Source organism: Salarias fasciatus, chromosome 12 (assembly GCF_902148845.1).
Source record: "Salarias fasciatus chromosome 12, fSalaFa1.1, whole genome shotgun sequence".
Taxonomy (NCBI): domain Eukaryota; kingdom Metazoa; phylum Chordata; class Actinopteri; order Blenniiformes; family Blenniidae; genus Salarias; species Salarias fasciatus.
The window spans coordinates 7,665,276-7,689,827 of record NC_043756.1 but is presented as its reverse complement, the minus strand read 5'-3'; the positions used below and the strand labels follow the sequence as shown (position 1 = coordinate 7,689,827).

The following is a 24,552-nucleotide window of genomic DNA, read 5'->3' as shown; positions in this document are numbered from 1 at the left end:
ATGTAAGGTGAGAAATTGTTTTTCGAATCAGAGATGCTACTTCACCTGCAGACTTTACAAATCACAAATAAAAATGTAATTCAACATGGTTAGTCTTACAGTGGAGCAGTGATGAGCACTCTCGTCTCACAGTGAAAACACCCTGCCAAAGTCCAGATCTGGGCAACCTTTCTGTGCAGTTTATATTTTCTTGCTGCCTAGAGAATTTGTTTTTTGTTGGTTTTTTTTTTAACAATCACCCAAAAACTTATGCATGAGGTAAAATTGTTACCTTCGTTTTCTACCTTCAATTCTGATTATCAGGGATCGTCTCCACTAATGAGATGGATAAAGCAGTATTTAATATAACAAATAGAATTTAAAATGACAGCGGTTGACACAATCTAGTGTTGAAGCCATAAAGGCCACCAAACATTTTGTTGCTGGTTTCACACCTTTGGATGTATGCAGGTTGTCATAAATGTCAAAGTAAGATCATTTTAGTGTTGTTTACAGGAAATTCCTGCTGGAAATGTGATTATTTCAACAACTTTGTGTTGACTTGTGTCATTGTAATTTAGATTTGACCATTTTTAGCTGACATGCATAACATGTCCATCAGCAAAAATTCATGTAAAGTCAGGACTTTGTGATATTTTTTTCTCTCTCTCTCTTCTTCGAATTTGGGCTTTTTGCTAATTTTCCACAGTGTGACACAAGAAATGTATTACTATTTTTATAAAGGTGGTCATGCAACACAAAACAAATGTCTCATGTTCACAGCCAAAATATTGTTTCAGGATCAAAGAAATAGGATAAAAGAAACCTAAAAATGTTAGATATAATGTTAGATGTACTCGTATATCAAACAAAAATGACATAATTAAGGCAGACATTTCTCTGGCAAATTTATTGACCAACAACATAGGCAGCACTGGCTCAAAATTCAAATGAAAAATTTTAATACAAGCATTAAAAGAGTCAGAATGAAAATGTTTCATTTCAAACAATGAAAATTCTGATAACTAGCATCTATGAGCAATATGGAATAAACATACCAGTACAGTATCCCAAGAAGCTTTTAATGAGGCATTTATCATGTGTATTCTTAACATTTGCCTAAAACAAGCTCTGAAAATCTACACAATAGATATTATTGTAAGTTTATGTGCAGACTGCGTTAAGTTCTTGAACAAAAGTATGTATATTTGCTAGTACAAAAACACATTAAAATACACTTATGAATTCCACTATAGGCTTGTAACATGAAAATTTAACATGAACAAAATGCAGTGGTCATGGGGCAACATCAGATTGTCCTAAACGCCATCTATATCCAGGATTCAACAACAAACAAGCATCCGTTAAGAAAGACGTCCAAACATCTCACAGATGTGCTGTTCCTTATCATATTCTGTAGGATTTTTCTCCAGGACAGTGTGTATCCCTCTGACAGGGCTGTTTAGAACAGCCTATCTTCGCATCTCCTCTGAATGCATTTCAAGCAGTCTTCTTATGTTCTCAAAAATATCTCAGTGTCTTCCATGTGATGTCCTGACAGCAGGAATAGTATTTTCACTCTTCAGGTCTCCATGGCATCATAAGAAGAATCTTTGAGTTTAGACGTTCCTTTAGTTTGGGGGTCATCACTTCCACTCTCCAGAAGAGAAAGGTCTAGTTGGGGTAAGGGCAACCTCCAGTACTGGAAGGAATTGTAGATGAAGTCCTCAGTGTTTTGTTCTTTATCGCCCTGAAAAAGAGAACAACGGAAAAGTGAAAATAAATAAACTAAAAAAAAAAACAAAACATTTCGTAATGATATATCTACACTTGTGTACGACTCAAAGCTGAATTATCTCCAATAAATGTGGACAAATGGACGAGACTGTCATGAGCAATTAAGTAGGTATTTACTGACATCTAGTGGACATTTACTGTCATTACACCATCTGTCATGAATTGGCCTCAGCATCTTAAAACTTATTGCTGGCGTGCTGTCGGTAACTTACTTCATCAGCAGCCCCGCGGATATCAGTCTCTGAACTTTTGGAGTCACTCCGGGGTCGTTTCGAGGGATTTGTATCCGGGCCGGGGGAGACGGGTCGCTTCTGGAAACTTCCAGAAGTGTGCACACTCTCAACGTTTATATTCTCCCTCGCGTCGCAATGCACGGCTTTACCGTGCAGGGCAGTTCTGGTTTCTACCTGGCTGTCCGGGGCTTCTGGGTAATGCGACCGCTTTCTGCAGCGGCTGTCCAACAAAGCCAGCAGGGCCGGCGGACTCACGCCCCCGCCGGTTGGAGCCATGCTGTCCAGCGGGATGTCAACACGGCTCAGGCGAGCACAGCACCGTTTGGAGGGAGACTCGTACAGCAGACATTCCTCAGCACGTCTCTTAGCCATTAATGTCCGCTCGACACGTGGCCGAGAGCCGAAGACCTGCGTTTTTCTGCAATCCGGGTGCGCAATGCGCAGTGTAGAGCGTTAAGCGAAGAACACTAGCTACCGGAAACGATATGAAGGCCGGGCAATCATAGGAACCAATCGGAGGAGAGCTCTGTGGTCTAACCCCGCCCACTTCCATTGTACTTCCGGTGGCGGTATATTCACTTTATTTCGGCTGTCTACGTTTACTTAGACAATTTCAAATATTTTCATTGTTAATTTCTACCTAACGCTTCTTCATTGTAACATTCTACCACTTCGAATTGATTTTCTTGGGTCTGTGTGTTTCTGAAATCGGTTGGTTACGCTCAAAACTCTTTTTTTTTATTTTATAGTCCCCAATTATGTCATATATAATTTTTCTCTGTGCTCTCCTGATCCATATATGGAACAATCTCTCGTGAGAATCAATAAATGTGAATGACTAAAATGTTGTGTTCATTCATGGGGACAGTACTTTTTTTTTCTCCCCAAAGCTACACTCCAGTATTTATAATTTGGCTGCAGGGTTGGTACAGGGCCTGCCTTCTCTGTGGGGAGTTTGCATGTTCTCTCTGCATGCGTGGGTTTCCCCACACGGTCCAAAAACATGCAAGTGAGGCGAGATCTATTATAGTGGCAAAATTATTCATGTGCCTGCACTGATATTTGTGTGTCTCTGGGTGCATTACAAATTGTATGTGCATTACAAAATTTGTGCATGTGTAATTTGATTTATGTATGTACTATACATGCATACAAACGACAACATCACGAAAGTAATTTTGCTACTGCAACAGTCTGAAGTGCTTTTAGCTGATTTGTGAGATCCAACACTTACACTGTTCATATTACCAATACAAATTAGCATGCACCGGTCACAATGGTTTATACCAGTGCAATCTATCAGTGTTGCATATTTTGTTAATTTTACATAGATGGCATGTCCCTTAACCCCATTAAGGACCCTTTATTTTCACAGCGCAATCACATCACACCTATGATCTAAATGCACCAGACACATCCGTGTCTCGTAGATGGATAGCTGTAGTGAAAGTGTGCAGTTACGTTAGAGAACTGATTTTGCTGTGAAACCCTTTAACAAAAATACTGTAGTAACTTGTTGGCTATGTGATTCAAACCTGTGACCCCATAAATCAGCTTCTATAACTCTAGGACACCGTAAACTGAACTTCTAAAAATGTTTAAGTAAAACTAGAGATTGATGGTTTAAAATGTAATGCTTTTATTCCAAAGTTTTATTAAAAAACAAAAAGTGCAGTGATTCATGTTCAACTTCAAAACCTTTTTTTTGTTTTTGTTTTAGCAGAAAAGCTGAAGTTGAACCAATGTGAATGAATAAATGTATCCATTGGCACCACAAATGAAAATAATAAATTCCAAAGGCAAATATTCATCAGACGATCTTCTTCAACAATGCACACACTTTCACACAATTTATATCAAACTGCAGTTCCTCATTAGGTGAAGGAAAAATCATGGCTTACAGATCAAACAAAACCACCAAAAACAAAAGCAGCAAAATGGGACCAATTCATGTCAAATTCATCGTCTCACCCAAGGCTGTGAAATGTTTTTATCCAGATGTTTCAGACAACATATAGTGCGATATTTATTACATTCAATATTTAAGCTAATAAAAGGGGCTTACTTCGTTCCACAAAGAACAGGAGCTGCATGACTGGTCAAACTGTTTCGTTTCAAGAGAGTCATCACAAAGATATTTTTGACCAAAAAAAGTATATGACATCCACTTTTTTTTTTTTTACTTTCTCAGTCCATTCACTTGTTTTTTTTTTGTCAAGTTCTTCACAAGTCCTACTTTGGCAAGTTCAATATTTTTATCACCGGGTCCTCTTGTCACGTTAGGTAGTCAACATCGTCCCGCCGCGGTGACTTCGCTGCCGATGGTGAAATTTCGTCGTCTTGACCGTTCGAGTGCGGCTCTGTAGGTTTTCGAGCTACAAAGAAGACGCAGTCATAAACATACCTCAGCATAGAGCGGTCATTCTCTGTGTAGGTGGTCAGCATGGATTCCTTCTCCACCTGCAGAAAAATATGGATTCAGCTAATACATGGCAACATTTTGTGAAGGAAAAATGTCAGATATGAAGAATATAGATAAAAATCCTGGGCCTTACCTCGATGTGAAAGCCGTAGTTGATCATCGCTTTCCGAATGTCTTCGTAACTAAGTTCAATTGAGAGTTCGTTGGCCATGTTCTCAAAGTGATACAGCAGAGGGCCTGAAGGAGTAGCAGAGGTTTTACCACTGAAGTAAAGTCACAATTCACATTAAAACGTCACTGTGACAATCTTTTAATGTCCAGATCGAAAGTGAAACTCTCCTAAAAGGAATTCGAAATATGAGCAGTTTCTTTATGTGTATGCCGCTGAGACTAGCTGATGAGACTAGCTGATCCTAAATATACGATAAAGCAGTCACAGGATGTCTTCAGAAGGATTTCACAGTCTTGTCGCAAAAAATGTGACACTCAAAAAATTGATGTTTTTTTTAGAACCTCTTATTATAGTTTAGAACAAACAAGATAAATACTGAAGTAACCACACTTTTAGTTTGTGACGCTAAGCGTCACACCACTGATTAGCTCATGCTGATTGGACTATACTAATCGAATGATTTTTTTTTTGTCTACAAAAACAAATGTTAAACTTTTCCAGCAAATTTTTCTAAAACATAAAATTATAAATGTACAAATACAAAAGCTGAACTCACCGAGGTTAATCCACACTCCCCCTGGTTTAAGAATCTTCCAGATGGTTTCCACATATTCTAAGACGTTGTGAGCCGTGTCAATGAAGAAACAGGTGGCCACACAGTCCCAGGACTCTGACAGAAATATAAACACCATATTACTATCATGACATCCTCATCACACTAACTGAACTGTCATGAATGTACAATATTTAGTAATTCATATAGAATTGACAGTGTTTATGAATGACGATGTATTTTGAATAGAAATGGATGGATGATCCATGGATGAAGAAATATTATCATGAAGCCAAATATGTTTCCAGGTGGAGTTTGATTGACTGGATCTCTACAAAGATCCATTTGTATTTACCTGAGTTATTGTAGACCTCCACAAAATCCCCTGCAACCATGGAGAATTCTGAATCTATTGGCAAGCTCTGAGGATTAACGTCAGGGAATGTGATCGGCCGTGTTTGGTCGCAGGATTTCTTGTTGTTGCTAAACTGATGAATCCAGGGGTACAGGGTCAAAGCATTCACCTTTTCACACCTGAATAGAGCAGACACAATGTTTAAGCAAGGACTCACTGAAAAAAGTGATTTATAGAACATTTTAATAAATGAATTAGAACTTTATGTACTTAATTTACATCTGCTAAAAGAAATTAGTTTAAACAACTGGACCACAAGCAAGAAAAAAAAAGCAAAGAAAAGTGACAATCCATAGTTTGTTAAAGCTGTCATTCAATTTGTCTGCAACCTTTTCTTGAAGAAAAACAGTGTTACAACTTTGTTTTCAGAGCATACTACAGTTATGTCAACTACAGTTATATAAATGTTCTGGCTGAGGCAATAAGAATCACAGGAGTGTTAATGTGTGTGTATTCAATTACCTATTAAGAACAAAGTTTGAAGAAAACAGCATGAAGAAACTCCATTCGTTGCCTTGGCAGATATAACCCAGTCGAGCTATCTCCCAAGCCAGACGGCCAAGTCCGGCACCCGGAACCAGCACGCTCACCTTAGACACATCACTGACATAATAAAATACACACAATGCACATATCACATAGAAAACACGGGGTAAATTTCACAACAATTACAATATTCTTTCAAACCACAGAACAAGAAATGTGCATTACAAAGTTGTCACAATTTCCGTTATTTCTTTATAGAGTATTCAAACAGGCAAAACAAAATCTTTATATGCAGTGACATGCAGTCTAAAGAAGCATGAACGTGTCCTACCATTGGTCACTTGGGAAGAGTCTTTGGATCTCTTGGATGATCGGCTTGTAACAGGATTCCCTCTCAGCCCGGCCTGTTTCACTCCAGTCTCTGACAAACTGCTTTATGGTGGACTTCAATTTGTCCATGTCAAATGTAGAGGACGGACGTGCCTTCCTCGGATCCTCCTGGCGAAAGAATGCAAGCCAAATAAAATATACCGGTAGTAGGGCTGCACGATATTGGAAAAAACTGACATTGCGATTTTTTGGGGGCTTGCAATATATTGCAATATATATTGCAATATTAAAATAGAATAATTTTCACCAGATGACCTGAATAGCTGTATTTGGGGAGATGGCCACTTGAGAGAAATACGTGGTGTTTCATACCGCTTGTCGAGCGTGCGGATCATTTTTTTAAATCCCTCTTTAACGATCCACTGTGTTCAATGACACCATGTCTTTTGCTAGGTAAAAAGTTATTGCATCCATGATTTGTCGATGCTGTTTGGAGTTCCTATCATACGGTGTTATGCCGGCAAAGGCTTCTGTAATTGTTCTGGAAATACAGGAGCTTGTGATGGCGTTTCAAATGGTCCAACAGGTTTGACGTATTACCTCGTGTTGAGGCAACCACGACGAGGCACTGTCGGCAGAGAACGTTTTTTTGTTCTGTATCATCTTTTTTTACAGTCGAAATACATCCAAATTTTGGATGTTGACCTTCTTTTGAGGACTAAATCCTTCGTCGCTTCCTCCTGCATGTCGCCTGTGTTCAGAGTGGACCTGAGAGCGGCCCCTCCCATCTCCTCTCTGCTGTGGAGGAGGGAGGGGGGCGGTGAGTGCCGAGCAGGAGGGAGGAAGAGAGTGCAGCTGTGCAGAGCATGGAGCACCTTGCTGCTTTTACGAAGCAAAACAAAAGTTAATAATAATAATAATAATAACAATAAAAAAATATTGCACATCCTGCGATGTGACTATTGCACATGTGCACATTGCGATGGCGATGTTCAAACGATATATTGTGCAGGCCTAACCGGTAGTCAAATTATTGACATTCAATCATTAAAAGTATCAGGTGGGCATGCTAAAATTAAACTGTCTAAACTGATGCTGCATGGATGTAGACTGTTTTTTTTATGTTGTGGCAATAAACATCTTAAATCTTGAATATACATTATGAGTACAAATGGGTTTAGGTGTTATAAATCTGCTGCAATAAACTCTTATCCAGTTAACAAAGCTCTGAAAGGCTCATATGAAAATCGGACTGTTTTAAAGAGGTCCGAGAGTGAAACTGTGTTTAGACGATTATAAGTCCAGCCTTACCCTCTCACTGTACTCCATGTTCTCAAAAATGTGGAGGCTGTTGTGAACGATGGCCTGCAGCACCTCCTGGTTGTGTTCTGCACACTGGCTGATATGGGCCAGGTTGGACAGGACGCCGGGCAGGAGATCCTGGTGGTGTTTTGGGAGGCTGAGGAACTGGCGCTCGGCGCGCTGGACTCGGTCCTGGACATGGGCCCTGGCGAGGAGGAAGCAGACGGATGGAGGCTAAAACTAACCAGTAAACAGGAGTCTGGTTGAAGAGCTGAAGTGCAGTTAGCTTCAGTTTTTCCACTCATTCAATGGTTTTACAAACGGACTGCAGATACATGACACAATAAGTCTGGTGGCGTTTTTTAAACAAGTGACTCGATGTAAGTAAGAAAGGAATGACCAGATGACCTTACAAGGAAAGTGATCAGTAAATCAGCTAAATATTCACCAAAGGTAAGTTGTTTCCCTAGAAGCCTGTAAATGTGTTGTATGCAAAAACAATTCTTGGAAAGAGATACACTTAAATCAAACGGTTTTATCTACAACCCTGTTTATCTACTCTAAACAGGGACCAAAATGATCGTCAACAGAGCGACACTGTCGCTGCTATTTACGTTTTCTCATCTAAAACAAAAACGTTTCTGGTACCTGTAAAACTTGAAAGCGTTGATAATCCTCCAGAAGTGCTGTCTCTCCAGCCTGGCCTCCTCCTCCGGGCTGTATTTTATTCTTTCTTTCTGGACAAACTTTCCACCCACCGCAGCCTCGTCTGCTGGTTCAGCCATGTTTGAAACGGTCTCCACATCAGCCAATCACATCGCAGTATTTCCTTCTTCGTGACATTTGCTGCTTTCAGCAGCTCAACGCGTCGACTTATCGCCACCTACAGTGCAAATCATGTACTGCAACCAATTGGTCAAAATAAAATAAAATAAAATAAAATAAAAGGTATTTCACCTATCACAACTTAGGGCCAAATTGGGGTCACCAATTGACCTCACATGCATATTTTTGGACTGTGAAGTAATCAGAGTACCTGGAGGAAACCCACTGACGCATGCAAAATCCACACAGAAAGGCCTGGTCTGTATTTGAATTCACTTTAGTCTTGCTGTGAGTTGAGTATGCTTCCCACAGCACCACAGTGCTGTACCATTGCAGATTCCATAGTGAAATTCAGTGAAATTCTGACATGATTAAAAGACAGAATATGCATTAATGCATCCAGTGTCTGAGGTAGGTGCCGTCGGTAATGTGTTCGGTATTATGCTTCTAGCAGAACAGTTGTTAACCTTTCTGCCAGTGTCCTCATGATCCTGAGTCTGCCCGGAGTCAGGGTAACCAAGAGATACCGACTATTGTGAGAGCAATAAAATTGAATCTTTTCAGCCGTTTCTTATCCGAGCAAAAATGGATCAAATTCAGTGATGTGAAAGAAAGGTACTGGTATTCTTTAAAGCAGTCTTGATGACCAGCTGCAGGTTTTTCATCTCTTCTGGAGTGCAGATGGGGAACCACACTATGCAGTTATACCTTCAGTTGCTTTCTTTAGGGCATCAGAATTTGATTAAGAGGTTGCTGTGGGAGTCTAGGTTTTCTTAGGGGCTATAGGAAGAACAGTGTCTGCCGAGTCTTTATCACAAATCTTCAGTATTCCACCTCCAGACTTGTTTCTGCAAAGATAAGTCTAATCCTATAAAAACATGTTACAAATGTGGCATCATTTACAAGGTAAATATTCAGCCTTTTCACTAGTGTAAGATTCATCAACTACAGGTATTGTTGTCAACCCAAGTTAAGTAACTGCATGAAAAACTACATGGTCACAAATGTTGCTTTGTGCATAAAAACAATGCAAGAGACCACAAACAACAGTTTGGGTTTTTTTAATTGCACATTGCAACATTTAGCTTTTTGTTCAGGCTCAGAAAATTGTCCACATGTTGTCCAAAGTTTTGTTAACATTCAATCAGATTATAATGTTGCTAATGGTCATGAGCTCGGTGTTCAGGCATCACGATGTTGTTTTCTGATAGCATCACAGATACTATGTCCCTGTACAGATTTACTCCTCAGCATTTGGGTTCATGATCCTGCCAATGAAAAGATAGTCGCCTGCGTTGCGATCTGTGATGACCACCATAAATGGACGGTTGAACTTCAGGACAGGGATGTGCTGGAAAGACAGAAGTGTGATGCCGATGCCTGTGGCAGCGGTGGCTGTGGCTCCGGTCTCATCAACATCCAAAGTTGCTTTGTGCACAACCTGCAGGACAGAAAGAAATGAGACAAATGTGAGTGGAAAACAGCCAAGACACTGTGGGTTCAGTCACATATGGGAAATGTTTTTACCTCTGAGACTACCAGTTTTTGTCCTTCTGAAATGCCAGTGAGATCTGCTCGATCACTAAACATGTCTGCCATTCCCATTTCAATCAGTATGTCATTCAGTGTGTAAGAAGACTTGATGGAGAACTTTGGAACAGAGACGTCATATCGCCTAAAGATGGGGAAACAAACAAATGATGACAGGGTACAATGTGCTTTGAGCTCTGTGGTGTGAGCTAATCATGTCAAACTTTTGTACATTTCATATTAGAAAAAAGGAATGAGGAAATTATGAGAAATTTCAACCTTGTCTTCATCCACTTCAGCCATTTGGTGACATGGCCTGGGCAAATAGTTTTCTCCAGTGTTGCCATGTCATCTGGCAACATCAGAAGCATGGAGTAGGAGCTGTTGAAAGGAAGGTGGAGGACCGACGTGTTGAGTGTCACGTCATAATATACGTCAAAGTTGTTTTCCATGTTCATCATCTGGACTGGGACCTGAAAAATTATTGTTACAAGTGCTTTATTTTGAATAAAAGGCTGCATAATGATTTATATGTTTGGGGATTTCAATCTGTACAAAGTCTATTGTGTGCATTTAAACCTTTGCAGTCTCGTCCAGGTTGAACGTGTCCTTCTTGGTCAACTCGGGCACAAATGGAGTGGCCCATGTCCCTGAGGCACAGCGATGAGCTCATTAAATGGAGAATAAAAGGAGGAAAGAAAAAAAAAAAAGACCAAACACACAACCTTTTACCTTTAAAGTAGATGTAGCTGAGGAGGTACATGACGGTGCTTGGGTCCACACTCTCAACCAACTTTTCAATCTTCCCGTGGGTCTTATCTGACACATACTTATTGATGGCATTTGCACTGTCGGTGGTTTGAGTGAAGTCAACTGCGAAGCCATCAGCAAAATATGACTGTTTCAGGACCTCCAGGAACTCTGCATATGGCTTGAAGCGTTGGTCCACAAACACTGCCGTCCCTTCGCTGGTGTCTTCAGGAGACAGCTGATTGGATCTTTCCAGAAGCGTGTGGAAAGCCTGGTCCACATCTGCTTGTGTCAGTTGGGAATTGTTGAACCCCAGACCGCTGTGAAGCTGCCTCTGGGTCTCCCCCCGGGCTCCCGCAGACAAGGCAGCCAGGGCGACAGAGACGCTCCGCGGGGAGAAGAAGATGTTCTTGCCTTGGGTGTCGGCGTGAGCGGACAGTTTCCTGTACAGCTGGAAGGCAAACTCCTTGTTTGCTGAATTCACCAGCGAGGCGCTGTTGTCGGGGGCAGTGTCCTGGGCCCCCGAGTGATGACCTTCATGATGATCAGCTGTTCCCTCACACACCAGCGCTGATAAGACCCAGATACCCAGAGCTGCCTGTAGCATGATGAACTGAGACACAATGTTACACAATGTTTGCTGTCACTATTACTCATGCACAGATAGCTAGAGGCTATCACGCTGTTTTGAGGACCTCATTACCTCTATCATGCAATGAGCTTTTATTTTTATTTTCCCGAGTGAGAGGTAGAAAAAATTTCTGTTTTCCACTTCAAGCATGTGACAAACTTTTATGAGTCAGTGTGGAGTGAATTGAGTAAAAATCATGAGCCAAATTATAAGCTTCTGTATAAAAGGATAACTCATTTCAGTTTAATTAAATGGTGTCAAATTTGTTAAATGTCCTAATAGAGATTTCTGAAATGTAACAGAAAACATCTGTAAATTCAATTCTTTTTTTAGGAACTATGAGTTTAAGTCCAAACAATAGGTCTGAACATATATCAAAGAAAAGTTATTTAATAAAAAATAGTGTTGCATGCCATTTGAGTAGAGTTTCTGAAGATGTTTTAAATACTTTATATATAAATCAAAATTTAACATTAAAGAATAAAATGTCCGAAGCTCAATAGATCCTTCTGGAGACTTACCTTCATGGCCAGAGTTTTGTCTTCACCAACCACACAGAGAACCGCACAGACCGAACGGACGGAGGACTCCTGTTTATAAGATTGATCTAAAAAGCTGAACTTTGGCTTTGTTGATTCTCTGTTGCAATTACCTATTTGCAGAGCCAGTGTGTTTGTTCTGTATAATGATTCCCCTTTCAACACAGCAGCAAACCGAGGTAACACAAAGCTCCAGCCGTATACACTCACCGGCCACTTTATTAGGCACACCTGTCCTAATGCAAATTTCCAATCAGCCAATCACATGGCAGCAACTCAATGCATTTAGGCATGTAGACAAGGTCAAGACGATCTGCTGCAGTTCAAACCGAGCATCAGAACGGGGATCACAGGTGATTTAAGTGACATTGAACGTGGCATGGTTGTTGGTGCCAGACCGGCTGGTCTGAGTATTTCAGAAACTGCTGATCTACTGGGATTTTCACACACAACCATCTCTAGGGTTTACAGAGAATGGTCCGAAAAAGAGAAAATATCCAGTGAGTGGCAGTTCTGTGGGCGAAAATGCCTTGATGACAGAGGTCAGAGGAGAATGACCAGGCTGGTTCGAGCTGATAGAAAGGCAACAGTAACTCAAATAACCTCTCGTTACAACCAAGGTACGCAGAAGAGCATCTGTGAACGCACAACACATCGAACCTTGAGGCAGAAGGGCAACAGCAGAGGAAGACCAGACCAGGTGCCACTCCTGTCAGCTAAGAACAAGAAGCTGAGGCGATAAGGGTATGGCTGCAGCCGGAGCCTTCACGAATACGGCCCAACCGCAATTTACGTTTTAAATTGGTGAAATATCAAAATATACTTACAACACAAAAGGCTTATTCAAGGAAAATTCCCCGTTCATTTTAACCCCTGTAAGTTTTTCTACAGAGCCGGAGGCTGCTCTTTCTGGACCACAGCGATAAGACGGCAATTTAGCCGTAACCCTAACCCTAACCTTAACCCAGCCTCCGGTAGATGGCGCTCTCTTTAGAAAGTGGTCTAAAGTTGCCGGAAGTGTAGGGTCGTATTCGTGTGGGTCGTATTCGTGCAGCGTCCGGCTGCAGACACATACTATTGGCTGAGGCCACAATTCACACAGGCTCATCGAAATTGGACAATAGAAGATTGGAAAAACGTTGCCTGGTCTGATGAGTCTCAATTTCTGCTGCGACATTCTGATGGTAGGGTCAAAATTTGTCAACAACATGAAAGCATGGATCCATCCTGCCTTGTATCAGCAGTTCAGGCTGGTGGTGTAATGGAGTGGGGAATATTTTCCACCACAGGGTACCATCTTCTGATGGCTACTTCCAGCAGGATAACGCACCATGTCATAAAGCTCCAATCATCTCAGACTGGTTTCTTGAACATGACAATCAATTCACTGTACTCAAACGGCCTCCACAGTCACCAGATCTCAATCCAACAGAGCCCCTTGGGGTTGTGGTGGAATGGGAGATTCACATCACGGATGTGCAGCCGGCAAATCTGCAGCAACTGCATGATGCCATCATGTCATTATAGACCAAACTCTCTGAGGAATGTTTCCAGTACCTTGTTGAATCTATGCCACGAAGGATTGAGGCAGTTCTGAAGGCAAAAGAGGGTCCAGCCCGGTACTAGCAGGGTGTACCTAATAAAGTGGCCGGTGAATGTATATTAAAATCTTTCTACATGTGTTATAAAAAAGAGATATAATGGATACTCATCAAAACCATTTCAGATATTTAATGCAGCCTCTGTTTATTAAAAACATGACAATTGGTAAAATGTAAATACGTTAGTTTATCCTTGAATTGTTTCTTTATTGTAAACACGTAAACAAATGTGATAACACATTCCAGACGCCAGACAAGTATAAAAACATCCCTGCTGTCACATTTAAATATCGGTGCATTGTGTCTTTTTGACTTCACATGAACTGAATCCGTAATTTCTCCTTCATATTATGGCTCCAAAAAGAGACAGGGCTCAGTCGTGTCTGCCGAAGAGCTTCCCATCCAGCGTGATAAGCTGTCGGAGGAAACCTCGGTTCGGGATCACGCCCCTGTGGGTTTTCACAGCGCAAATAGCCTCCACGAGCGTCAGGTGTTGCTTCAGCATCAGGTAAGCCAGGACCAGGGTGGCAGAGCGACTCACTCCCACGTGACAGTGGACCAGCACCTTTCCTGGGAATCACACACAAATACCTTCTTTGAGATCAACTCCTGTCCAAATTTCAAAGTTTATATTGTCTTTTTCCTACCTCCTCTGCTCAGAGCGCTGCTGATGAAGTCTGCTGCTGCCTGGAAGTTGATGCTCATGTCAAAATTGCATGAGTCATGAGCCTCGATGCCCATGTAGGTGATGTTCATCCTCTCGTACATGTCTGGCCGTCCTCTGCGTTCACTGTGAGCTGCATTCAGGATGTGAGTGATTTGATGAACAGACAGATCTGCCTGGTTCTCTGCACTGTGTCTGCAAAACACAATAAACACTGTGTATTTACTGACACAATACGGCAGTACCGGTGACATACAGTCAGAACTGCGGGTATTTTGATATACGGCGTGCGCTCAACATATTTCACCGTGATGGACTCTGACTTGGAAGAACACTTCAGGCATGCAAGTTCATGCTTTTAAAAGATCTGAGACGTGAAAAGGCATCTGTGGAAACGCTCGTATTGGGTAGCTACAGTTTACGCAAGTTCTCACTGTGGAATGCAGAACGTGAAGTCTCATGTTACTCATGCAGGTTTAAATCTGATTTACGACTTGTTCCACTTTCTCTCAACCAAACTGATTTAGTGGGGACAACAGCGTTCACTCTCAATCAGTTAGTGAATGATATTTAGTAAAGTTATATTTTCGCTAGAGGTTAAGATTTGCATCAAAATAAAAAGTGGATTACTTACTGGTCACCGATGTAAAGCCTTGGCCACACTTCATCTGCATGACTAATGATGGCTTTGCCAGTGAACAAAAGCCTTTCCAACTCAAATACTGCTAATCCAGGCGAACTGAGGTCAATTTCCACTTTCCGAGGCAGGGGATCATCTTTCCAGGATGCCGGGAGTTTCGATCGATACGACATTGCCTTTTCTGTTCAGGTGGACGTCCAGTGAGTTACTGCACTTTGACTTCTCAATCTTTTTTTTTTTTTTTTTTTTTTTTTAGCAGTTAAATTATACACAAAGCTTTCCAGTTAAAAACGTTGCTTTAGTTTGTAATCCCGGATTTTTTGCTGTAAGAAAAACGAAGCCAAGCGGAAACTCTGCAGCAACAGGAAGAGTGCAGACAGGTGAACGTGGCCCCAGATTCACTCGCCGCAGGGTGTCCTGAGTGTTGTCAGGACATTCGACCCATGAATTAAATCCAGCCTGTGTGAGCCTCGAGCCTTCGGGGGCATGTGTTATGCTTTTGAATCAAAATAGCAAATCTATTTAAAGATCAAAATGCTGCCTGGCTGCCTGCACACTGGCAACAATGTTCATATCTGAAATATACCTAAAAAAAAAATATAAAATCCTGTTGAATGAAATGGTGCCTAGTGTAAAAAGGCGACTGGAAAAGTATATAAAATTCAGTGCACAGGTTAAAAAATAAACTGACATTTAATGATTTCTTTCTTCTTTTTTTTTTTCAAAGTCAGTTGGTATTTTTCAGCATTTATCAGGCAAAGATTCCCATTTTGTGTTGGAAACATGCATTACATCTGAACTACACACGACCAGAAACTTAAAAGAACAGAAAAATAAACACATATGACAGATGACTTTTGTTTTTCATGCAAACCATGTGATTCTACTTTTTTTTATTATTATTATTGTTTAATTCATAGAAAACCATCCTTTAAAATATGGCACTCTTTTTCTTTGTTCGAAAATCAACTTGAGGAAAATAAACGCACTACAGAAAGACAATGGATTGTGGTGCAAAGCTTATTTTGACTCAAGAATATGTGTGCTAGAGAAAACAAAAAAAAGTGAAACTAAACAGTTGGTCAAATCGCAGTATCCAACATTGTCCTTAAGCAAAATATATTACTTAAAAGGTCAAAGAATTACATTTTCTTTCTATATAAGTATTTAAAGAGAGGGGAGTTAACTTCTCAAGGAATTCTTACCTATTTGTAATAGAGTAAAATACATGGCATTCATAAGTAGGTCTGATTCTAGGTCTGTGTCCAGGAAGCTTGTTCATCCAAAGGAGAGAGTAATTGGGACAGCGATCTTCAGGGGCTTCTTCACTAATTTGCTACACTCTAAGCCCAATTATGAGCTTGGAGATGTCAAGACTTTATCTGATATTAAAGTGCATGCGGGGCTGAGAGAACAAGTGAAAAGAAAAAAGCACTGCTCCTCCTGCTGCAGAGCCACAGAGAGGAGAGTGACCTACAGGAATCTACATCAGGGGAGGGAACAGTGTTGTGAACATGCAAACGGACAGCGAAACGTAGTCACGGACAGCGACAAAAGGAAGTGCACATGTTGTTAAACGTAGGGTCAGGCTGAAGCCGACCCTCGATCCTGAGGGGCAGAATGATGAAAATCTGAATCTCCATCACCGGTTAGAGACCATCAGCAGTTGAATGGTGGCACTGGAAAAAAGAAAAACCGTCTTCCCAGTGACTCTGCCTGGCATGACGCTGGCAAAGGCATGACGTAAAAAAGATAAGCTGAGTCAGAGTTGTGTTGCCGGCACGCCACTTTCGATTTGTACAGCCATCAGCCTTCACATCCAACGCCACCATATCAGTTCTGCTAGCACAGTGAGACTTTAAAGGCTGATTCCAAGGGACAGTAACTGCTCCGTCTTGCTCTTGGGTCCGTGTCACTTTGATCAAGCCAGTAATAATATCATGGAGGTGGGAAAAAAAAAAAAAAAAAACCCAAAAAACTAAAAGATAACACAGCTCCAAAGAACAGGACTAATCCTTGGACATGTCCATGGAAGATCTGGAAGAAAACTAAACTTGAGTATCCACAAGCAGAAATCAAAGTCCCTTTCAGAAGGCTTTTTTCTCCAGCTGGTCCAGAATGGCCTGGATTCTCTGTACCGCCTCTTTTCGAGCTTGTCGGACGACCTCCTGTCCCTGAGTCTCCACAGAGTCCAGCACCAGCAGCTCTTTGGTAAGCAGTTCTTCCAGACAACGGTAGCTCTTGTCTGTTTTTCTGCCGACAAATTCATCAACATCTTCCTGAAGGAGGAGAACTCGACCCATGACCTGCTGAACTTTAGCCAAGCCGGGGTTATCGCTCAGGGGCTGCTGAGGTCCGGCGTGGCCCGGAGCCGGAGCTGGTGACGGTGCCGGGGGTGAGGGATTGGCTGGCGTGGGAGTGGGATCATTTCTGCCGGTTTTGTTGTACATTTGAGGAGGAGAACTTATTTCAGCTGGCTTTCCGTTTGGGGGATTTGGGGATGGTGCTGGTCTTGGTCTGGGTCCCACTTGCGGAGCTCGCTGGTCCTGCAATGACACACCAAAAAAAAAAAAAAAGAAGTTGTAGGGTTGCTTTCTTTTCAGGCAGTCAATTGTCTCAAGTACATCATGAACAACTGTATCGACTGGCTCAAACAAATCCTGCACTTCACTGATATTTGTAAGACATCATTCCAGGAAAAAGCATAAGAGTTTTATCTGTTGTCTACTTTGATATTTTACCAAATGTATACACATCGCAGGCTAATCTAATAACGCAATGAAAAGAAATACAGCGACAGACAGTATTTCTACTAACAACCATGTCGTGCCTTCAGATCAGACAGGTCTTTAAACTGAACAGAGATGTGATGCAGTTCACAAGAACTTCAGACCTGAAGCAGCACACGAAAAATTCTCCCTTCAGATGTTGGATTTGATGTTCATGATTCTTTTAAAGGTCTGATCAAACATGAAATTATGCCAAACACAAGAAAACTAACAGAAAACAAGCTCTGCCTTCATATACACACATATTCATGTGAGAAATTCCACTAGATTAATCCAAATACATCAATATTGTTTCCATTTCAGAGGTTTAAAGTGTTTGAGTGTGTTCTCTGTAATCAAATTATTTTTGCTTTCCAACAGGTCTTTTTCAGTCACCACCAAAACAAAACTAAAATACGGGATTGGTGTTAGATTCTCACCTTGGGCTGGTACGGCGGTGGCGCTCCAGTTCCAGTTCCTGGCCACGCTGGAGGATGTAGAGGACGGACAGGATTCCCATAGTGGTTCTGCGGCGGCTGCTGACCGGGCTGCCACTGCTGCTGTGATGGTGCATATGGACCAGAGTGCGCCCAGGCATCGGCCTGTGGGCTGGGGTGGATGGACTGGTTGGTTGGATATGGGGGGTGTTGGGGCATCGCATGGCCGCCTTCACTGTAGTGCGAGTACGGCCCGGGAGGATATCCGGGACCCTGAGGACAGAGGCAAAACAGACATGCTACATTTAACAAAAACATTCGAAGACCACTACATGCCCGGGTGATTGTGATTTAAATAATTAGGACGATTAATCTTCAATGTAACTCTGTATGGAGCATGTTACATCTCAGCTGTCCTGTTGGATTCTGGCAGCAGAATCAAAATAAACTCACTCCTTGACAGTGTGGCCCGGGATAGTGATGATGTTGGTGCTGAGAGTGCGGCTGCCCAGACGGCCCGCCGCTCTGCTCCGCTGGACAGCCCTGATTAGGATAGGAGCCTGGAGCAGGTCTCTGAGGGTCAGCACAGTAGAACGGGTTGGATGGATGGAAACCACTGGTTGAATATTGACTCTGCGCAGGGCTGTACACTCCGTGGCCGTTTGGATAACCTCCAGGTACAACCTACACAAAAGGCACGGGAGGGAACGGTTAATGATGGGGTCCTCTGGCTGAGTGAAAATGTCTCATCGTGGTGATGTAAGAGTTTCAACTATTTGAAAATGCAAGGGAAAGGTGAAAGTACTTAAGAGACTTAAGATAATGAGATGATTCACGGCTATCTCTTGGGATTATACAGGATAGGCTGCGTTACATCATGAGCTGTACCTGTGGGTTGTACTGTGGCTGAACATCTGATCCAGAGGGATAGGAATTTGCATAGTGCCCCGTGGAATGAGACTGAGGGTACCAGTAGTGTGACGGGTAGCCTGGATACTGAGGAGTGTCCTGTGAACAGAGTAAAACATAACGGTAAGTCACACTGTTTACACATCACAATAATCTGAGGGTTGAAATGAGTTCAAATGTGTTCTGATTGTATCCAACACCTCAATGACTCAGAAAACCACACTCATTTCTTTACATTTTCACAACTGCACACACTGCAACGTGCACAAACCTGCATGGCATTACGTCATATAAAGTCATACAAACAATCATGCACAATCTTACTCTGAGTGCCAAATGGGCAACTCCCATCAGTATTTCACCATGTTATCCTGACATCACCCCTGAAAGACTCTACACTAATCCTGACATTCCAGAACTACTTCGCCTTTGTACATAATCATCAGGTACAGCAGACATTATCTCATCTGAGAGCCTTGAATTCACCTTTAACCCACACTTAATCTGATCATTATTAGCTCTACATACCGGCCTTATTAGTCAGTCCACAGCCCCAGTTAGTGTAATGGCAGTCAAAATGCAGCTGAGGTCGATTTGTGATCGTCTCTCTGTGTATTCCCTCAGATGGATCCATGGACTCTCCAGACACAGTGACACAACGTCAACATGACTGCTGTCTCCGGTTTAGTAGTGCCAGCTCCTACATGTTCATAGCCAATAACCAAGACTCATGCTTGAAAGACAGTGTTATCTCCTCTCAAAGCCACAGCTCATGACAACTACTAATTTATCCAGATGTTACTCCTCCTAAGGCAACAGGAGAGGGAAAGTAGTGGGAGGAGTATGAGGCTCATGCTTTCATTGTTGTGTCCTATGATCAAAAAAGTAAACAAAGACGTCGTTTCTCAGTAGTGGGACCGCTTTGGCTCAATGTGTCTGAGTGGAAACGGGCCAGCCAGGCTAGACATCCCGGGACAAGCTCTCGGGGGGGTTGAAACATATATGATCTGACACCGCCGGGCTACTATCAGCAGTGTTGTCACGTCAAGACAAACGTGACAAACTGGGATCACGGCTGAACTCGCAGGATAGCCGTAACTATTACATAACAGCAGCTAGCTCCTTTAGCCGTCCAGCTAGCGTGGACGGAGCTTCACTCCAGCGAGCCGCCTCACGGGGTTTTCACACAAAGCTTCAAAGAACAAACACACTAAAACTCCCCGGGGTGTGTTTTGTCCACTCACCATCGTGTTGCTCCAGTTACTGTGGTTACCTCCGGAGTTACAAGTCGAGGGCCAGCCAGGTTTCAGGTTGGGCTGCATTGGATGATGGTGCATCAGCTACGCTCGCTGCCCGGCGGCCGCCCCGTCATCTGTCATCGTAAACAAAGCGAACCGTAAAGCGGCGAACGGGGAGTTTTCCGAGCCGTCCCCGGTCCCGTTTGATGTGAACAGAGCTGGCGTTTTCTCCACAGACACACGGATCGCCTGATGGAAAGCAGGAAATGAGTGAATGACGCGCAGCTCGCGCGCTGGGCTGCCTTCTCTTTATGGAAGAGCTCGTGTGTGACTCAAGAACGCTCACTTCGATAATTTTTTTCCCCCGGCACTGTGAAATATCAGCGCTGAGACCTAAAATGACCACTGTCACTGCATGTTTCACAATTGGACAAATTTTCTCAGATTGAATAAAATCAAAATCAGGAATCTACAACATTCCACTTTATTGATCTAATATATTTTTTCTCTGGTTTATTATGAAGGTGTATTTGTTGAATCTTTGTTAATGACATTAATACAGATTTAATGTGGTATGCAACTGTATATTTCAAGATTTCGGTGTACTATATTAGTGTGACCAAAGAAATTCACATTAATCCATGCTCTACCACTGAATGTGAAGGCCATCAGTCCATAAAAAAACAAACATTTGTGTTTATATGAGCAATTCACAGTGGGCACTTGACCTTAAAAGTACATTTTTGTAAAGTTTGACAAGAAAGTGTACTCATACAAAACTGAGAATATGCAAACCCCACACAGAAAGCCTGTCACCCGGACTTAAACAGGTTCTAATTAGTTTTGCAGAAGGGAGTACCAGAAAATGACGCCCTAACTGTCACCTGAATTCACATGCGTATTGGGTTTCTGTATTACAGACGATCTTTGTTATTGTGCGTACGTCGCTGACCGGAAAAAGGAAAAAAAAGTGATACATTTTTATTATATTTTGCAACAGTAAATAAAAGTATCGTCTTTAAAATTAAATAACCATATTTTGTGTCCCTTTGTAATTCGACATGTAGTCCATGAGCGCACGTTTCTAAAAATGCCGGGGAGGAACGAAGCGCGTCAGAAGCGCACGAAGGGTTAACCACTGACAGGAAGTCGGTCCTGATCACGTATAAAGACGCTTCCTGTGCTCCTCTTGAAAGAAACATATTGAAACATTCATGGCTTGACGGTACATAAAGATCAGCAGCTATAAGTGAATTAAATCGCAGTCCAAGATGAACTACGTACCGGGGACTGCAAGCCTCATCGACGACATCGACAGTAGGTTTGAGGGAGGATTGAATCCTCAGCGATCTGAAGATCTGCCATCGTGTCAGACACATTGGAAACGAATGAACTTGTGATTTGAACGTGAATGTGTTTGGTTGCATCCTACAGAGAAACACTTGGTGCTGCTCCGGGATGGCAGGACTCTGATCGGTTACCTGAGAAGCATTGATCAGTTTGGTACAAACATTTCTGTTTTTCACAGCTTCCCTCTCAAAGCGTTTCATCTGAGAGCACATCTAATCTCCCAATCTCCAGTCATCTGATATTTAAATTTGTCTTTTTCTTTGATCTGCTTTTTTTTTTCCACCAGCCAATTTAGTTTTCCACCAGACGGTTGAGCGCATCCACGTGGGGAAAAAGTTTGGTGACATTCCCAGAGGAATCTTCATTGTGAGAGGAGAGAATGTGGTGCTGCTCGGAGAGATAGTAAGTAGCACAGTCTCCACTGTATTGCAAGCTGAGATCCATCACCAGTAATAATACAGAGAGGTTACGCAGGTGGTGGTTAACATGTAGGCCAGATCTGCTGCTAATAAAAAAATACTGTGAGCATCAAGTCTGGTCTGCTTAACTTGAAAACCTGAATCGGCACTTCCCCTCTTGTTTGCTTGGTTCTTGTTTCATGAACAAGGATGCACTTTGATTTGGGGATTAAAGTGACAGACTGCTATGATCTCACTTGTCATAGTCACTCTTCTCTAATGTATGGATGTGACTGCACATAACAGTGACGCATGACCTTCTAGATAAACGTACAGAGCCGTCATGACTCATGAGCCCAGACTAATCTCGCTCAATGTAAATGCATAATGCATTCAGTCACAAATCTGTGCTGCAGACAGATGTGCAGTCTCCTGTTAAGGACGTACAGCATGTTGGGTGTAGCAGTTTCTATTGAGTGTTTGAGTCGTGTTGCAGATGGTGACTTAATACATCTGAGTTTGTAGCAAACCTTCACACGCCAGGCTTTGAAAGTATTAATGTTCACGTGTCTCTCATTTAGGCTCTCACATTTTGGTGTGATTTTGATTCTAGTGAAGGACATGCAGTTGTTCAGCATGCTTTCCAGCAGTGTATAAAATGTAGGTGCCACCTGCAGAGATGTTGGTTTTAAAGATGTTAAACATATGGCCCTCGGGCCAAAAATGGTTCATCAGAGGGTTTGATGTAGCCCGTGCAATCACTTTTTTGGCAACATGTAAGATCAGTGTTGTAGCAGTAGAGGATGAATCACTTTAATGTTGGAGGGATTTTAATATATTTCCAAACATTAGCATTTTAGCCACGATAATCCATGAAATATGTGCAAAAACTTAGAAGTTACATGGAAAACTTACTGTTTTTGGTATCGAGAAGCATTGGGACAAATTTTGAAGTGACACCCCCCCTCCACCCCCAATAATTTCAAATTGAAAAATGTTCTTTCATCAAGTTGTTTCAGAACTCTGTTGGGTGTTTTTAGTACAACAAAAGAAGAATATGGATGTTGTTTTCATTGGAGTTTTCCATTGTTTTACTGGCGTGTAACTCCAGATTGTTTCTCTTTACATGCATCATCAGGCAGTTTGATCATGCATTTTATCATCAAGCCACAAACATTCAACTGTACATGGGTAATGATGTAAATGGCGTGCTGCGACTTTCATCAGTTTTCCTCTTTTGTCCGTTTGTAGGACGTGGACAAGCCCTGTGACACAGTGCTGCAGCAGGTTTCCATCGAGGAGATTCTGGAGGAGCAACGGTTGCAACAGCAAACAAAGCAGGAGACGGAGAAAGTCAAAATGCAGGTCCTGAAGGACCGAGGCCTTTCCATACCCAAAGCTGATAACTTAGATGAATACTAACTCCATCAGCCTTTCTCAGTTTGTTTGAGACTGTTTTATTTTGACAGAGTACCGCACACCTCTGCTTTGTTTGTTCAGGGTTTTTTTTTCCTTTCAGAAGACAGCATCATGAGTCTTTACACTAGTTTACTCTACTGATTTGAATTATTTGGAGAAATACAGCTATGTTCACCTTCAGTCCTGCACTCAATGAGAGGAGTTAAACAAATCATGTTTCTGAGATCAGAATGTTGGAAATGTCGCAGTTGCTTTACAGCAGCACTTTGTGTTTTGTCACAATGTTGTAGTTGGGTTGTTTCATTTGGAGATATGCAAGACTTCTAATGACAAAAACTGTTGCTTTGCTCCATTAAAGAATTTAGTTTTTCATTGTTGGAGAATATGTGGCGTTTCACTATTTTGCTATGTCATGCTCATATTTTAATTAAAAGGTGAATCTGTTGGGTTAGCTGTGGACCCTCCTGTACAGTAAAACCACCTCGCGTGTTGTAATCCGACTTTAGACATGAGTTTATTGTATCATCTGAGAGCAAAGGGCATCATTCACTCAGGTAATTGGATTGAGGAGGGCGGCGTATCACTACATCAGACAGCCTCATGTCCTGTTTACAGACATGGGAGGGAGTCCGGAGAAATTGATCCTATCTGCCTTCATCAGTCAATTATAAGCTTGTTTAATTGTTTGAACGGATACAGTGAAACGGCCTGCCGCTGACCTCTTTCATGAAAATCATGGTAACTTCCCCGATTTCAATGACCATAAGTCATTTTTTTAACCATAAGTAACTCCAACTGATAACCTGTTTAAATTATAATAATTTATTGCTTTTTGAAAACTAATGTGTAGGTTGTACAGTAAGAATTCCCTCTGGCTGCCATCAGTACAGCTGCCAGCAATCGGATGCAAAACTTCGAGAAAGTGATCAAGGACATGAAAACAGGAAACAAAATGTTTTAGTCTTCTGAAATCTGCAGTATAGGAACTGTTTGTTCATAAAATACTTCCATACCTGGATCTGCAGCAATTAGCATCAATGGATGAGAAGAAAAATCTCTACTGATCTATAACCAGAAATCATAACATTTCCTCGTTGCTTTATGAAAATACTGCGGATGTCTCTGAAACCTACATGGATTCAAATGTCCTGCTTCACCTCAAGG

The 24,552-nt window shown here is 41.9% G+C and overlaps 6 protein-coding genes across 6 annotated transcripts; 1 reads left to right on the top strand and 5 right to left on the bottom strand.

Moving 5' to 3' along the window:
* Positions 1-889: 889 nt before the first annotated feature.
* wu:fa19b12 (uncharacterized protein C9orf40) lies at positions 890-2,485 on the bottom strand. Its single transcript, XM_030104477.1, has 2 exons — positions 1,989-2,485; positions 890-1,729 (listed from the first exon to the last, which is right to left on the bottom strand). Exons 1-2 carry the CDS (start codon positions 2,379-2,381, stop codon positions 1,562-1,564), a joined length of 561 nt encoding a protein of 186 aa, XP_029960337.1. The 5' UTR covers positions 2,382-2,485; the 3' UTR covers positions 890-1,561.
* Positions 2,486-3,960: 1,475 nt separating this feature from the next.
* Positions 3,961-8,474, bottom strand: carnmt1 (carnosine N-methyltransferase 1). The gene is made up of 8 exons (XM_030104459.1): positions 8,338-8,474; positions 7,699-7,894; positions 6,389-6,555; positions 6,034-6,174; positions 5,512-5,690; positions 5,160-5,273; positions 4,565-4,668; positions 3,961-4,469 (listed from the first exon to the last, which is right to left on the bottom strand). The coding sequence occupies exons 1-8, from the start codon at positions 8,472-8,474 to the stop codon at positions 4,284-4,286; spliced, it is 1,224 nt and encodes a 407-aa protein (XP_029960319.1). The 3' UTR covers positions 3,961-4,283.
* Positions 8,475-9,663: 1,189 nt separating this feature from the next.
* Positions 9,664-12,052, bottom strand: LOC115397917 (serine protease inhibitor A3L-like). Its single transcript, XM_030104458.1, has 6 exons — positions 11,947-12,052; positions 10,777-11,407; positions 10,624-10,694; positions 10,324-10,517; positions 10,042-10,189; positions 9,664-9,955 (listed from the first exon to the last, which is right to left on the bottom strand). Exons 1-6 carry the CDS (start codon positions 11,950-11,952, stop codon positions 9,755-9,757), a joined length of 1,251 nt encoding a protein of 416 aa, XP_029960318.1. The 5' UTR covers positions 11,953-12,052; the 3' UTR covers positions 9,664-9,754.
* A 1,712-nt stretch (positions 12,053-13,764) lies between these two features.
* LOC115397655 (dual specificity protein phosphatase 26-like) lies at positions 13,765-15,631 on the bottom strand. Its single transcript, XM_030104085.1, has 3 exons — positions 14,864-15,631; positions 14,213-14,424; positions 13,765-14,135 (listed from the first exon to the last, which is right to left on the bottom strand). The coding sequence occupies exons 1-3, from the start codon at positions 15,040-15,042 to the stop codon at positions 13,939-13,941; spliced, it is 588 nt and encodes a 195-aa protein (XP_029959945.1). The 5' UTR covers positions 15,043-15,631; the 3' UTR covers positions 13,765-13,938.
* Positions 15,632-15,771: 140 nt separating this feature from the next.
* Positions 15,772-20,490, bottom strand: bag4 (BCL2 associated athanogene 4). Its single transcript, XM_030104084.1, has 5 exons — positions 20,228-20,490; positions 18,963-19,082; positions 18,528-18,758; positions 18,078-18,347; positions 15,772-17,415 (listed from the first exon to the last, which is right to left on the bottom strand). The coding sequence occupies exons 1-5, from the start codon at positions 20,318-20,320 to the stop codon at positions 16,957-16,959; spliced, it is 1,173 nt and encodes a 390-aa protein (XP_029959944.1). The 5' UTR covers positions 20,321-20,490; the 3' UTR covers positions 15,772-16,956.
* An 867-nt stretch (positions 20,491-21,357) lies between these two features.
* lsm1 (LSM1, U6 small nuclear RNA associated) lies at positions 21,358-23,592 on the top strand. The gene is made up of 4 exons (XM_030104086.1): positions 21,358-21,538; positions 21,656-21,724; positions 21,858-21,973; positions 23,221-23,592. Exons 1-4 carry the CDS (start codon positions 21,493-21,495, stop codon positions 23,389-23,391), a joined length of 402 nt encoding a protein of 133 aa, XP_029959946.1. The 5' UTR covers positions 21,358-21,492; the 3' UTR covers positions 23,392-23,592.
* Positions 23,593-24,552: the final 960 nt, after the last annotated feature.